At 43.9% G+C, this 15,971-nt stretch overlaps 1 protein-coding gene across 1 annotated transcript; it reads left to right on the forward strand.

Annotated features, from left to right (window-relative positions):
* Positions 1–928: 928 nt before the first annotated feature.
* On the forward strand, positions 929–13,199 carry RBX1 (ring-box 1). Its single transcript, XM_050906158.1, has 5 exons — positions 929–1,051; positions 3,433–3,511; positions 10,215–10,285; positions 11,581–11,666; positions 13,027–13,199. Exons 1-5 carry the CDS (start codon positions 974–976, stop codon positions 13,037–13,039), a joined length of 327 nt encoding a protein of 108 aa, XP_050762115.1. The 5' UTR covers positions 929–973; the 3' UTR covers positions 13,040–13,199.
* The last annotated feature ends 2,772 nt before the right edge of the window (positions 13,200–15,971 follow it).

Genomic DNA, 15,971 nt, shown 5'->3' on the forward strand with positions numbered 1-15,971 from the left:
TGGGGTTGTACTTAAAAGTGATCCTTCAGCCAGGGAGCCGAGCTCCCCGTTAGGCACGCCACCTCAGCTGCCTGCCTGCCGTGCAGGAGTCAACCGTGCCTGCGATTCACCGACTCGAAACAGGGGAGCCCCCACTGCGGCAACAACAGCGAAGCGGGGCCGTTTCCCACACCAGTGCCTGTCACCTGCCTCACGTCCCCTCCTTCCTTCCCGCCCGAGCCGCGCCCCGCTCCAGCGCCGGCTCCCGGCCACCGCTCGCCCCTCTGCCACCGTGGCCCCGCACCTCTCCCCGTCTTTCTCCCGCCTCGCTCGGCCCTTGCGGAGGCCCCGGACGCCCCTGGCGCTGCCTGAGGTGAGGCGAGGCCGGGCAGCGGTGGCCCGCCTCCGCCGGCGAGCCCTCCCAGCGTGACATACAGCCGGGCCAGACAGCCCGGCCCGCGGCACCTGCTGCCTGGCCGCGGGGAGGCGACAGCGGCGGCCGCGGGCGGGCGGGCGGAGGGAGGGAGGGAGGGAGGGAGGGAGGGAAGCCGGCGCGGGGCTGGGGCTCATCTCGGTGCTCACGCCCGGCGGGCGACACGGCCCCGCCCGTGCAGCGCCGCGTAGGGCGGGACCGCGCCCGCCCTAGCGCTTCGGGTGCGTACCCCTTTAAATGCACCTCCCCCACCGGCTCCTCACGCGCCCCCGCCCCTCGGGTTGTGCAACCCCACGGCGGGTGGGGGGGGGGGAGAAGATGAGGTAACGGCGCGCGGCCCCGCCCTGACCGGCGCCTTTAAGAGCCCGCCTCACGTGACCGCACACCCGGCCTCCCCCGGCGACGCGCTCCCTGCCCTCCCCGCACCTGTTGGCGACGAGGCGGGGCGAGGGAGGGGGCGGGATCCGGAGGGAGCCCCTCCCACCCCTTCCGCTCACCGCCCCCGCGCCCCTCCCCGCCGCGCACGCGCGCGGAGCAGGACGGGCGATTCACGCATCCAAAATGGCGGCCGCGATGGATGTGGACACCCCTAGCGGCACCAACAGCGGCGCTGGCAAGAAGCGCTTCGAAGTGAAGAAAGTGAGGCCCGCCGGCGCGCTCCTCCAGCTGGCCCCAGAGGGAGGGGGAGGCCGGGGCTGCGCTGGTGGCGGCGAGCGGGGCGGGGGAGAGGGCGACTTCCCGGTCCCCTCACGGAGCCGGGCGCCCGGTTCCGCACCGGCGCGGCGGGAGGGGTGGGGCGGTGCCTGCGGTGAGTCTTGGCATGCGTCCGGGCCAATGGCTGAGGCGCGCCGCCGCACGTGGAGCGGAGGCTGGCCAATCAGCGGGCGTGGCTGGCGTGGGCCGCGCGGGCGGGAGGAGGGAGGTCTGAGGGGGCTGCCCCTGTCAGGAGGCTCCGCAGCTCGCTCACCTCGGGCGCTGCCGCCCTGCCGGGCCTCGGCTGCTCCGTGCCCTCCCCGGCCGGGCCGCGCTGCGCGGAGCCTCTGGGCAGCTCGGGCCGGGGAACAGGGGTGGAGTGCTGTCGCCTCCTCCTCCTCCTCAGCCCCGGCCGCTCTGGCCCAGCCGCCCGACCTGGCCCATGTAGTGCAGAAGACGCTTTGCACAAATTTGTGTGGCTGATTTTTTTTTTTTCCTTCTTCTTTAAATCAAGCCATAACAATGTCTGTGTAGTCAGCAAATGCTTTCCTGTCACCCTGGCTTTGTCTGCTTCCCCAAAACAGCCATAATATTGCTGTTCTGTCCAGTGCCAGCAGTTTGTCTGTCAGCTGGATCCTGGTAATAGTCTGAGCCTGTTATAGGAGGGTGCAGAGGCTGTGTGGGCTTGTACTAACGTAGAATTTGAGGAAAAATGACCCCTGGACTGGATATCGGCAAACATTTCCAGTGATTCCTCCTTGTAGATGTAGTTTGTTTGACATGCAGCTGTCATCAGTGATGATGGAAACTCCTAGCTCTGTACAGGGCTGCAGGTCTATGCAGAAGGAGGTGTTTGGATGATGTGATTGCTTGTTCTTTGGAAATAGGGACAGATATAATAGCATGAGAAGAGCAGGGAGTGGCACCGCCTCCCCAGCAAGGTACCAAGGCGCATTTGTTGCATGTGTGGCTCAGTACAGGTCTGTGGGTCATAAGAGTAGATTATGATGGGACAAGAGATTAAGCACTTGAGAGTATGGGTGAGATAAGGATGCTGGGAACTTTTATCCTAGCTGCCTTGAAGTGTGGATGAAGTCCTTGACAGATGAGTAGCTCGGCCAGAAGGCTGGCTAGACTTGAAGTTGGAAGATGGGGAGAAAAAATGAGATCGCTACCGACACGTTTCCTAAAAGATCTAGTAGTAGTGTGATGACTTTTTATATCAGTACTAATGAAAAATGGAAGTGCTTATCAAAATTGATACTGCTTATCAATACTTGGCAGTCTGTATTCCTCCTTCAGAATCCTGAACTGAGGGGAAGCAATGAAAACATTGAGACGTAAATGGAATAAAGTAGAGAAGATTTACTGTGGTACAGTCAAAACAATCATATACTGAAAATATGGAAAAAACCAAAAATATCTAGACTACTTAAGTAGTAAATGAAGATTATCCTGGCTACCAATATGCTGTTGGATTGCTTTCAATATTGAAGGCAAGCCCATCTATTCCATGAATTTACAAAAGACTTGATTATGTTTTTTTGTGGGGAGGGATAAAAAGGCGCTATGATTTTCTGCATAGCTTTTCTTAAAGTCCTCATTCTGAATCAGTTTTCTAAAATTGCCATGGAAATTTGTAGCCAAGCCTTCCCCTGAAGTAGCATGGGACAGAGATAGCCCTTTTGTTTGTTTGTTTTTCTTTTATAAACAAAGTCTTTGAAAGGTTAATTTGGTAATACTTTCAAATTTTTATATTCAGCCTTGCTGGTAGGTCATTGCCTAGTAACTTTTTTGCAGAGGAGATTGTTCAGGAGTCAGCGAAGGGTAGCATTAGAGATGATTTTAGTTCTTGGCCCCAGCTGCTCTGGGGGGTGATTACTAGAAGAACTGCTGCAAATAATGGAAATTCCTCTTAACAAAATGGCATCTGGATTGGCCTTTCTGCGAGGCACTGTCCTTTCCATCAGAATTGAGCATGTGGCATGAGCTGCATCCTTGCCTCTGGATCTTGAATAGAAATGCAGATGTTTGCATTTGTTTCACAAAAAAGGGGACTATGGGAGTTATCTTGTTGTTTCTGAAGTTGGAAGGAGACACTGGGTCTGGGAGGTATGTGAGAGGAATGTACCACTGCTTTCTAGTAAGCTTCTGAACTCATGATAAAGAATTACTCTGGACTTCTAAGATTTTTTTTTTTTTTCCCAAATATCCCAGCTTTTCCATTTAAAAAATACATGGGATCTTGAGGAATAACAAGGATTTCTGTTTGCTGTAAATTGAGTCAAAACTATGTTTTTCTTTTTCTTTTTTTCCCCTTTCTCTAGTGGAACGCAGTAGCTCTGTGGGCATGGGACATTGTGGTTGATAACTGTGCCATTTGCAGAAACCATATTATGGATCTATGTAAGTAAATGGTGGGGAAGACAGTTGACGGTTTTGACTTGTACGTGATGCACAGCTGAAATTTCCACTGTTGAGGGTATAATTCAGCAAATGCAGCTTTCAGTTAGGAACTAAGTCTTCACAGTGCAAATACTAAGCTCTATTTTATGTAATGCTGAAGTCCTATAATCTCTTTTTGTGACCTCTGTCACCATAGTGCTTTTCCCTCACCCTTTTCTTGTAAAGAGTAGAATCACTTGGTACCACATCTACAGACGAGATGATGTTGCTGAGTGTATTTTGGATGCAACAAAGAGGAAAACTGGTAATAATAAAGAGCCAGGAGGAACTGAAATTATTCAGGGTCGACAGGTATTGCTCACAAAGAGAGGTATTAGATTTTGGAGCTGGGGATGTTGCTATAGGTATCAACTTTTTGATGACACTCATTAGGATGAAATCTTGTAACACTTCCGGTGTCTGGCCAGGAAAGGCTTGGACCAGTGACTTCGTTTGTCTCCTCATTCTACAAAAACTACCTTGCGTAAGTTAGTTAATGTTATAGTATGGGGAATTTTGTAGCCACCTAGAGAATTAATTGTTCATTTACAAAGGAGAATAATCAAATGCCTAAATCAAAAACAATGTATTGCTAGTATTGGTTTGATTTTTTGCTGTATAATCTTGATGGTTCAGTTAACAAATATGCTTGCCATGTAGGAAAATAAAGTGATAATGGAATTAAGTATACAAGTTTCTATTGTGAAATAGCTGTGCATACATGAAGTCACTGGTTTCAGTCCCTTAAAGGATTAGTAATGAGTACAAAACCTTTTTTTTTGCCCTCAAAACTGACCAGATACTGTTGGCACCATAACTGTCCATCTTGTTTCAGTCATGAGGGACAGAAGACCTTCTAATATACTCCAGATAGAAATTTGCCTTATTTGCCTATATTACTAAAGTGTGAGGATTGTGGAACCCCCCAAAACAAGAGCAGGTACAGCTGCAGTGCCTGGGAATGGCATGTCATGATCCCATTGTGATAGTTTTGTTGCACTTCATTTTTATGCAGTCACCCTTGGAACTACTGGTAATGGTAACTTACTGTCAACAAGCCTATATGAAAATAAAATGTTTCAGAAAAATGAGAGATGCACGTGATTTTACATCATATTTAAATAATAATTACAAAACTACTTTCAGAAGGTTTTTTTTTTTAATAAAGAGAAAACACACTGTAACACACAGGGCTGAAAATGGGTTAAGCACGTTCACTTCTTTGCTTTGGGACAGATATGTTTGTATTTTGAGCCAGCTACTGCCTATCCATGCCTCAGTTTATTCTTGGTTATTAGAAAGGGAATGATAACACTAAAGAGAAGCAAGTGAGAATAGGAGTTATGAAATACACTGAGGTCCTTTGATGTAAAGATTTCCTTTTTAAGTACCTCTAACCTGTACCATCTTGAAAAGTAGTTTCAAAAGGAGGTGGACACTAGACTACTACTTAGTCTCTCAGATTTATGACATATTAGAGAGGAAAGCATGTCGCTGACAGGCAAATGGAATTTTAAAGATTTGTTAGAACATAAGTTACTTTTATAGAATTTACAAATGTATAGAATAAATATATAAAATCCTGTAATTCAAAATAATTATTCACGATAAGTGGATATGTTGTAAGATAGTGGATGCTGGTGTGTTTCGGTCTGTGAATCTGCCTCAAAATTAATAGTGCCTCCCATGAGAGACCAAATACAGTCTCATATATTTGCTATTTTTTATGAATAGCAAATAGGACATAGGAGGATGAAGGAGAGGTGTGGAGGAGCTGGAAGGAGAGTGGACAGATGTCCAGTAGTGAATTTCATGTGTCCTTAAAAAAAAAAAAAAAAAAAGATCCCAGCAAAATGGGGGTGGGGTTGAGAGTGTATAGGTAGATTAGGAAAAACCGTGAAGGAAAAGTGCATAGGTAACTTTTTTTTTTTTCTTTCTTTTTTGAGTTGCTCAAGCATAACACGTTATTAGTTTGGGTATGAGCAATGTTATGAAAAGCCTGGACTGCAAATGACAGACCAAAATTGACAGTATGCAGAGTAGAAGGGGTATCTAAATTGGTGTTCCGAGATCAGTGTTGGCTCTGGATTTACTTACTTCCTTGTTACAGATCATTAATGTTGTTAAACAACACTTTAATTAGATTTTCAAACATAAGATGTGAAGTGATGGGAAATTGAGGAAAAATTAATAGAATGTGCAGGGAAGAACAACACAAGATTCAATTTGATAAAATGCAGGATACAAATGTCTCCCTCTCCTAGTGATGAAGAGAAACCTTGAACAGAAAACGTTAAAAGAGTGATAAGTAATGCCAGCCATGCTAATGGAAGATGGTTAGCATTATAAAGTCAGGCATCAATGTTAAGGTGTCACGCAGTTCTCCTCATGCATGTACATTATGACTTGGTAATAATATGGTCAAAGGATTCCCCCTGCCCTCAGTTTGGTTTGTATTCAGTGTACAGAAGGAATGAGTAGATGTTCAGTGTTTTGCTTTCATTCTTCTCTGGAAAGACCCAGATCCTATTTAGATTTTACTTGAGCAGTGTTCTTGATTTCTTCAAAGGCTTTCTCTCTGGTGCTGTCATTGCAGCATGGTAAGTTGGGGAGTGTTAACTAAACACTACGTTTAGTATAGTGGATTACCTTCTGGTCTAAAACGTGGAATGTAATATTGTAGTAAGGTAACTGGTATAGTTTTGAACTGTGTAAAATGTGCCATCAAAATACTGTCCCCTTTCTTTGATAGTAAGATGCAAAGTACCACATTTGATATTCCAGCTTCACAAAGATAGATACATTGCATAGAATCCAAAGAAGAATCTCAGGATGCTTAACAGGTTGAATGATTTTGGATTTATGAGAAGAATAAAAGAACAGAACTAAGTATATATAGTTTTCTAAGTCATAAGTAGGAGTGGAAGATGATAGCTATGTACATATATTTTGAGAGCATGATACTAACAGGAAATACTGAGTGTCATACAAGAGGGTTATAAGTAGAAGGAATCATATGATGATATGATGGGGTTGGAACTTAGGGTAAGTATTTAGTAAAATCTGCAGATAATTCCTAAGAAACTGGAGAGAATTGCAAGGCGAAAATTCTGAAGTTCCTCTGAAGTTTGAAAAACTAAATTGAAGAGCTCATTCTGCATTTTGGGGGACTAGACTAGAATATTTCAGTTGGAAGGGACCTACAATGATCATTTAGTCCAACTGCCTGACCACTTCAGGGCTGACCAAACGTTAAAGCATGTTGTTAAGGGCATTGTCCAAATGCCTCTTAAACGCTGACAGGCTTGAGGCATCGACCACCTCTAGGAAGTCTGTTCCAGTGCTTGACCACCCTCTCGGTAAAGAAATGCTTCCGAACGCCCAGTCTAAAACTCCCTGGCACAGCTTTGAACCATTCCCATGTGTCCTATCGCTGGATACCAGGGAGAAGAGATCAGCACCTCCCTCTCCACTTTCCCTCCTCAGGAAGCTGTAGAGAGCAATGAGGTCACCCCTCAGCCTCCTTTTTTCCAAATTAGATAAACCCAAAGTCCTTAGCCGCTCCTCATAGGAGAAGTAACAAGTGTACTTCAAGTTTATTAGCCTGGTCATTTGTTTTTTCTGTGTGTGTTTTCTGAGTGAGTACATGACGTGTTGTGTTAGCCAAGCTATGTGTATTTATTTCTCTTCTTCCCAATAAGTCGATCCCTTCATGACATAATTTTAGAAGGCAACATGTAAAGAGAAAGCGGAACCCATACAGTGGTTACCCTTGCTCAAGTGGAAGCTGCTTTGAAGAGCTCTTATCATCAAATTTACCAGTGCAGTGGGCTGTTACTGTAGCTGCGAACAAAAGACATGTACTTTACTGCTGTTACCTGCCATTATGGCTACTTAAATCTTAGGTTGCTTTTCTTGTTAGATAAATAAATAAATATATAAAGATTTGTGCAGTAGAAAATGTATAGGAAAAGGGATGGTTCTTAATAGATGCCAAGATTCAGAAGTTGCCGTTATATAATATGTATTTCTGTAACTCCCTGAGTTGAAATGCTTCCATTGCATCTTTCACAATTATTTACAGGTATTTCAGGTTTTAGCTGTATCTTTCTGCCCTCACCTCCAGATACTCTGTCAAAAGCAAGGCAACAGAAGAGTCGTTCAGTATTCCTCCAGTACCTGTTACTGTCTGACTCCTACCGCTTCTTTTGGGTCAGCAGACAGTAAATAGCTTCTCTTTCTTTCAAGAGCCAGAATCATCAGCTTTCATTCTCTGACAGAGAGTGTTCATTTTTTTTATTTCTTTGTTGATCTATTGTCTTTTTCTGAAATGAGGCAAGTAGGAGACCAAAAAGTGCTTCAGCTTTTGGGAGGCCCTTTTTTGGCAGCCAAAGCTAGTAGTGCCAGCAGTAGTCTCCAGCCTGTTTGATGAGGTTGTTAAATCTGGGTGTCTTGTTGGAAGGGCCTTACATCACCACCAGAGAACTCCTCCTCAGCTATTTCTGCAAAAGTTCATCTGTCCTCTTAAGCTTTTGGGACTGTCATGTTTTAGACTATATTTGCTTGTCAGCGAATGTTTGAGTAACACTAAAATGAATTTCAGTGCTGCTTTTCTTCCTTACCTAAACCACCTTTCTTCCTTCTTTCTCCCAGTCAAAATACAGAGTCCTTTAAAGCCGGGGGGGGGAACTGTATTGTGTTCCAAAGCATACGGCTCACAGGTTAGGGCCACTTAGAGAGGGGGGGGGGGAAAAAAAGACAAAATGACATAAAAATGGGCTAGATCTTCAGACCTAATATGCCCAATATCCTGTTTCCAGCAGAGAAAGAGGAGAAGAAACAAGATAAGTATATTGTGTGCTGGAATATTTTCCTTGCTTTCAGCAGAGACTTCCTGAGTTAAAGTTTGCTTACCAGTTGACTTTTCTTCCTTCAAATGAATTTCCTCTCCTTTTCCTACTACTTATCTTCTCACCATTTTCTGTTACTGTACAGACTCATGCCAAATATTTAAAACTTAACATAATGTGCCCCATGATAGCAAGACCATGAGTCTATACTGCAGTAACAGTAAAATTATTGCAGCAATCTTGGGTGTCAAATTTTAAACAAATGTCCAAAGTAATTGAAGCTCTTCAAGGTTCTTAGGCATCTTCCATTTTCTTAATCAGATTTAGTTTTATTGCTGTATGTATTGAGGACTTAAGGAATTAAGACATCAGACATTTCAGGTGCACTGGATTTTGTTCCCTTCTGTAGGCAGGCCAGGGATTGAGCTTTGGACTTCCTGCTGTGGTATCATATCTTGAAGTAAACCATATAATAAATACAGGTTCATTCAAATCTTGCAGAACAGTTGTTGCTACTGAGTTTCTTTAGACCTCAGTCTTGTTCTGAGTACCTCCTCATGACCAAGGTTAACCGATCTCTCTCACATCTCAGGAAAAATGGGCCTTTCTCTTATTTTGTGCATCTCCACACCTGAAAGAGAGTGAAAAATGGAGAAAGGGATGAATAGGACAGAGCAAATAAAGGTCACATTTTTCAGCCTGTGGGGTTTGAAAGTTTTTGAATCTTTAATTGGTGAATCAAATTCCTTTTCCTCTGAGCATATTCAGGCACACGAACAGCGAACAGAGAATTGGAGCTCATTCAGACATTTTCTTTGCCAGGAAAAAAAGATCTGCAAAACAAGCAAGCAACAAGCCCATGTATTGAGTTCTAAGCTGATCATCTATCAGCAAGTCTTTTTAAATCATTTGGGCTTGACTTTTAAAGAAAGCATCCTTTAGCAGGAAGTAAAATGTTGGTCTCATAGGTTTGTGCTGCTGACTGGAGGAGTTGGAAATATCTTTTTTTCTCTTGAATTTTCTTCTTGAGCTGGAGCAGAAGTGAATTGTTCAGGCTCTAGAATGGAGAACTAGGTTGCTGATTTATTTTCTCCGTGCTGTTCTTCCTTCTTTCCTCACTCTCTCATCTCCTTCGTCCATGCCACCTGACACAAAAACCCAAAACATAACCCAAACCCATAAATAGTCTTTATCCTTTTTGGGATCATCCTGGGTACTCAGCTCCAAGGTATAAAAAATTCAAAACATATATTTTTATGTTCCTATTTCCTATTGTGTATTTTGGGGGTGTACTTACCTGTCACAAGACTATAGAAAAAAGACAGGCAAACTCCAGCATTACATGAGCAAATTAATTTGTAAATATAACTGATAGTACATAATGTCTGACAAGACAGTGAATTTATTTTTAGAGAAACCTGGGTAAGAAGTTTAAGTAAACGTACTTTCAACTGATCATCAAAAGACAACTCTTAAAACACAAGAGAAAAAATGAAAAATATATATCCGTAAAATTTGGAAAGCAGACACATGCTACCAGTAGATGAACTATGTACTCTCGGCCTCTGGAACTTCGTAATACTAAAAAAGTGGAGGAAGGAGGAAAGCAGGATGAAGTATATCTTGATCTGATATTTTTGGGAAAACAGCACACATTAAACCACAGCTCTTGACACTTTCTTATCTAATAAACACCACAAAACAAAGAGCTTTTTTTTTTTCCCTGCACTTGCTATTATGAAGAAATCTACCAGTTGGTGTTGCACGTACATCTTCTACTCCTGCATATATGTGTTTAATCTTTGTTTTCACAGGCATAGAATGTCAAGCAAACCAAGCATCAGCTACCTCTGAAGAGTGCACAGTTGCATGGGGCGTCTGCAATGTAAGGAAAACTTTTATTGCGGAGCTCGTGTGTTGATGCTATCTCCTTTTTTCATGACTCAGGACAAAACGAGTTCTATAAAATGTTTCAGATAATCCACCAGAAAAAAGAACTTTAAACACCATATGTTTAGTAGAGTCTAGAAAGGAGAGAGAGAGAAAAGGAAAAAAAGCAAGAGTGAAAGTTGGAGAGGTGTAATACAGAAGACAGAAGAGAAAGGAGGAAGATAGGCCTTTACCCCATTTTTTTTAAGAATAATAGATCTTTCATTCTGAGCATGATTTTCCTGATCAAGGTTCTGCCTAGGAGCTATGCCTTTTTTCCCTGGTAATAGGATTACTTGGATGTCAGCATGCTTGATTTGTCTTTGTGCAGGCTGATTCAAGGAGTCAGTATGGGGTAACTAGGTGATTTGCTTCCCGTTTTGGAGGAAGATCAAATCAGTTCTAGTGTATAATCTCCAGCTCTTCCATTTGTTGCCGTATGCACTCCTTCGTACATGGTCCCACTAGCATGTGAACTCAAACTTGCATACCTCTTAGCTAGCCTGGGCCTGAGTTGGAAGATAAAATTTTCCATAATGGAATAACTACCTGTTCCTCAGTCCCATCCTCACTATGCTGTGGGATCAAGTTACAGCGTGATAATGCTGGAACAGGATTATAGATGTTGCAATTCTGTTTGTAGAGGACAAGAGCAACTTTTTTAACCATGTCAGAATGTTCTAGTGTCAAAGTTATGGTTTTGTGTGCAAGAGTTACCACAAGAGGAACCTTGTTTTTAAGTAGCTGTATGGGGTATGGAAAAGGGTGTCCTTGTTAAACACGTAATAGAGATTTTTCTTCTTTCTAATTTTGCAAGTTCCTTTTTATTCAGGCTTTGGTTTGTCCAGAAGACTGGCAGAAAGCTTCAGCATGTATACATGCATATCATCGCTGCTACTCACTGTGAAATCCTCTTTCTTGTCTTTCTGATTATGCTTCTTATCAGCATCTGCTCTGCCAATTTTAGCAGCTGCTAAACTCTGCGTTCTCTCCTTCATCAGAAGTCAGTCGGTTGCCACTGCATGCACTGTGGAACAGGCTCCCTGCTGCCATTTCACTGATGTTCCCTTCCTCCCTGAAAATGTGGATCAGTTCCTTGGTGTTTACCAGTGAGCTGGCTGATTAGTCCTCCCCACCTTTGTCTGCAAACACTTGCTACTCTCTTCTTACCCTGATGCTTTCAATGGTAGTTTTCACATTGAGATACATTCATGGGTTCTGAAATAATGTGATCTGAACTTTCTCTTCCAGCATGCTTTCCACTTCCACTGCATCTCTCGCTGGCTCAAAACTCGCCAAGTATGTCCACTGGACAACAGGGAATGGGAGTTCCAAAAGTAGGTATCCTGCACAGATTTCAAGATGAAAAAATCCAGTTGTCCTTCTGTTAATAGAAATTATCAATGTCAGATAGGTGGATAATCTCTCTCATTTGTGGGTCTGAGGGCATAGTTGCTGTTGGGAAAGGTTTTTTCTCCACTTTGCTGTATAGGGACTTTTCCTTAGTCACCCGGTGCTAAATGAGCTCTGAAGGAAGCCCAAACAGCTGTGGGGTAAGTAGGAGTTGTTAAAAAGTAGTGATTTCTATTGACATTCTCTCTAAAGAATGGAGAGTGGAAGAGAAATGGAATTCACTGAAAGTGGAGCCTCAGGTGAATACTATACTGCCGCATGAGCAATTTGGGTTTAGAAAATGACCTGAATTTAGCTGCTTGTGTTCCAAGGCATTTCTGCTGAGGTGCCAGACATCTTATTGGGTCCCTCTGTATCTTGGTGATTTGTTTTATAACTCTAGTAGGCTCAGAGATTAATACAGCTGATTTCCTAGCATCTGGAAATCAAATGTGCATGTAGCCATTGCTACAGCCTTGGCCCATTTATTCATAATTTCTGTATTCTTTGTTTTGTTTTGTGTTTTTCAAAGGTCTGTTGTTAGAATAATAATAGGAGATCCATGGATGGGTTTTGAGGGGTAATTGTATTTTGAGAGGTAATTGTACATTGAGAGTAGTTAGGAAGTTTGGCTGTCACTTGCTTCATTCTGCACCATTTATCCATTAATCGTTTCTTAACTGGATTTTCCCTCTCCCCACCCCCTTAAGAAAAAAAAAATTCTAACCAGAGTCCAGATTAAAACAAAACAAAACAGATATTATAACTGTTCAGGATTGTCTTTGGGATCTGGTTCACAATCAGTTGCGCAAATCATGATTGACATGACAACTTGAGTACCATAGTTTTGGTGTTAAGATGTTTTAATGAACACTTAATGAAAACTGAGCCCATGTTGCCTGGCTAGTGACTTAATATTGCATGGGCAGCGTGATGAGAAATGCAGACATGAAAGAATATCTTCTTATGGGTGCTCAGTAATACGTCTGGGGCTATGACAAGCTTTGGCCTTGTTTTCATGCAGGATATATTTGAAGTGGGATTCAGGGCAAAAGATGATGATACTGAGGGTCTCTTGCCTATTATATTGTGGATTGCTCAGGCTCTCTTCCAACTAGTATCTGGATAGAATTTTGGAGAAAGTGAGATGTGGAGAACTTCCTACAGTTTCCATAGCATAGCATTTCACCTTCATCTGGTTTACATGTTAATTACGTAGTGGTAGAATGAGAATAAATCTGCCCAAATCAGCACTAGTATGAAACATAATTTTTAAAAAAGCATTAACATATTATATATTTGCAGGTATGGACACTAGAGAGATGGTCACCACGCTTCTTGTTATGTCATCAGCCTCAGTTGTTCTTGTCACTATGGGTTTGTTTTAGCAACTTGAAAAATCAGTAATGTATACAATTCTTCTTTAATCTTAATTTCTCCCTATTGTATACCATTGAATAAAATCTTGCTGGAGCTTCCTGTCAAAGTTTTCTGTCTTGTGTTCAGGAGTGGGCAGTCAGTCAATGAGGGAGAATTATCTGCAGACCGGGGACTTAAGCTAGGCAACTCTTAAGCTGGGCAGCTCTTCTTGTCACTGTGCCCAGTTTTTGACTGTGAGTTTGGTCTTACTCCCACGCAATTGGGAACCACGCCTCTGGCTCACTGAGGTCCGCATTGAGCTCCATCGTGTAGTGCAACGGGTGCAGGACGTGGCCTGGCTAAGTGTAATTTATGCAAATAGCATTTCATGTGGACATGCTTTCTTGCAGCTGAGTTGAAATGATGATCTATACAATTAGGGATTGTGTCGTTATTAGAAACTACTCTCGCTCGCTTCTGCTCTTGAGTTTGACTAGGCCAGCTCGCCTGCTGAAGAAAATTTCACTAACTGTTCCCAGTTCCATCTGTTTATCTTGGGGGACGTTAACTGAATGTTAGTTTTTATCAGTGCTCATAAAGCACTTTCCTGTGTCAGGTGAAAGTAAACTCAGGAAATTCACACGCTAGATTGGCTGGAAAGCTAAAAGTAAGCAGTGTATGAACAAACTAATTCTTGGTTGGCTTTCTGCTGGTATTTTTCCAGTTCAAGCCAAGCTGTAGTTCTTACTGGCCAAAAATTTTTACTCTGAAAACTACATAATGTTTTGTTTGGTGTCTCCTGTGCCAAATGGCCTGGTATCCTCCTCACTGCATCAAATTTTGGCCCCTGTGTCAACAGCCTCAGCAGATGCTGGGAACTCAAAGAAGGTCCAAGAAATTCTTCCTGCTACAAGAGGCTGTGTCCCTTCATGTTAGCAGCGGTAGATACCATAAATTTCTTTCATTGGCTGTTCATAATGCCACCTTTGGATCAACGCTTTTTTGCTAGTTATTGAGGATGGGAAATTTGATAGCTGATGTTAAACGTTAGCGTACTATAGTGATAGAGAATAAAGATGGTCATTGACAGAACCAAAACTTAAAGATTTTTCAGTAATTGCTGGGGCAAGGTGATTTTGGTGATGGAGGCAGGAATGGAACAGAAGAGGAGGGGGAAGATGATCTCAGCAGTGGTCAAAGCATTCATCCAGGCAGCTGGGTGATCCCAGCAGTTGGGATACCCAGGTTAAATGCCATTCCCTGAAATTTGAACTCCCATTTAACGTCCTGTCCAGCTGAGTAAAATGTCAGATGTCCCTGTTTATGATTGTCCATTTTGTTCGCAGTGTTTGATTTTTCAGGACCTGGAACCCAGATGCTCACTGATCGGGGAATTTATTTCCCTGAGAACTTTGTTTTGGGTCCAGCTACATCATTCTGGTTCGTCTCCCTTTAGTCTGTGCGTATTGCCCTGAGCATATTTTTTTGGCTGGGGACAGACACGTCAGTGCAGGCATTTCTCTCTCCTTCGTGGCTTTGCGTGCATTTGCTTGAGGCTGTGCCTGCAAGGAAACAGAGGGGTTTTGTATTTTTTATTGCTTTTTTTTTAATGGAATCCCTCCAAATGGCAGGCTACAGGCGCTCTCCCCCCACACCCTTTGAACCTCTGTTCTGCGGCAGCGCGTAAAGCCCTAACTGTTAAATTTGATTTCAGATTGCTATTGTAGTGTCTGTCCCAAACCTGGTTTTCCCAAATGGAAAAATATGGACTGTAAAGCGGCAATTGCTTACAGACCCAGGAAAGAAAATCCTTTTTCAGCTGCTGCCCATTGAAACGGCCCTGCTGCCGCTTCCCCGACCACAAAGGGCCCAAGCTCTGTGACGGCCCACGGCAGCTCCAGCACAAGGCTGCCGGCAGCCCCGTTTTCTGTAGTGCATTAAGGGTTGTGTTTGGGGGGGAGGAGGAAAAGCTTTGGCAAGCGACCTAAGAGAGAAGCTCCGCGGCACAGGCAGCGTCAAGTGAAGGTAAGAGGGATCTATTTTATCCAAAGGCACAAAGCGCCCCATTTCCCCAGGGCATGGTTGCTCTCTCAGGCTGGCATCGCTCTGTCCTGACTTTTACAGTTCGGCCTCCGTCTCCGCTGGACGTGGTGGTGGTGGGAGGGGGAAAGCCCATTCATTCCCACCGCCTTTTTTTTTTTTCCTGAAGCAACAATCGTTTTCGACTACAGCTTCCCCTTCTTGCAAAATACAGAGAGCTTTTTCGGGTGGAAGGAGGAATTGGACACGTTTCTAAGCGTCCTAGGGGGAAGGTAGGTGTGCAGGGGAGAAATGATGACCATGTCAGTGCCATTTGCCCGTCCTATAAATGGAGGATGCGTCTAAACTGTGGACCCAAAAATAAAATCAGGAGAAAATGACAGTTAAAACTGCAGAGAGTAGTGTATCCTGCAGCTGCCCGGCTTAGAGAAAAACAAATAATTGGTAGACCTGCTGTGGAGCAGAAGGCAATTTTGACATTTCTGATGCTTTCCACAAGTTTGTCAGCTGAGACAAGCTGCATCGCTGGGCAGGCCCTGGCGGAGAGCACTCCAGGCAGGCCAAAATGACCAGACAGCGGCTTCCTCTTCTTCCTTTTGGAAAGGAGGCAATGAGCTCCAGGTGCTGTGTGGCATCAGCTGTGCCTCGTGTGCCAAAGCCCTCGCTGCTGTTGCATTAAAATGCCAGAATTGGGACACCGTGGCACCGGGAAGGCACATTGGGCTGTGCAGAAGTAGGAGGGGACGGATGGGAGTTTCCCCGTCAAAATCACGCTATGGGCCATACATTAAAAAAATGGCAGGCTGTCAGGGGTCTGCTGGTTGAAAGGTGTCTGTTGTCTGAGAGAAATG

Source organism: Gymnogyps californianus, chromosome 1 (assembly GCF_018139145.2).
Source record: "Gymnogyps californianus isolate 813 chromosome 1, ASM1813914v2, whole genome shotgun sequence".
NCBI classification, from domain to species: Eukaryota; Metazoa; Chordata; class Aves; order Accipitriformes; family Cathartidae; genus Gymnogyps; species Gymnogyps californianus.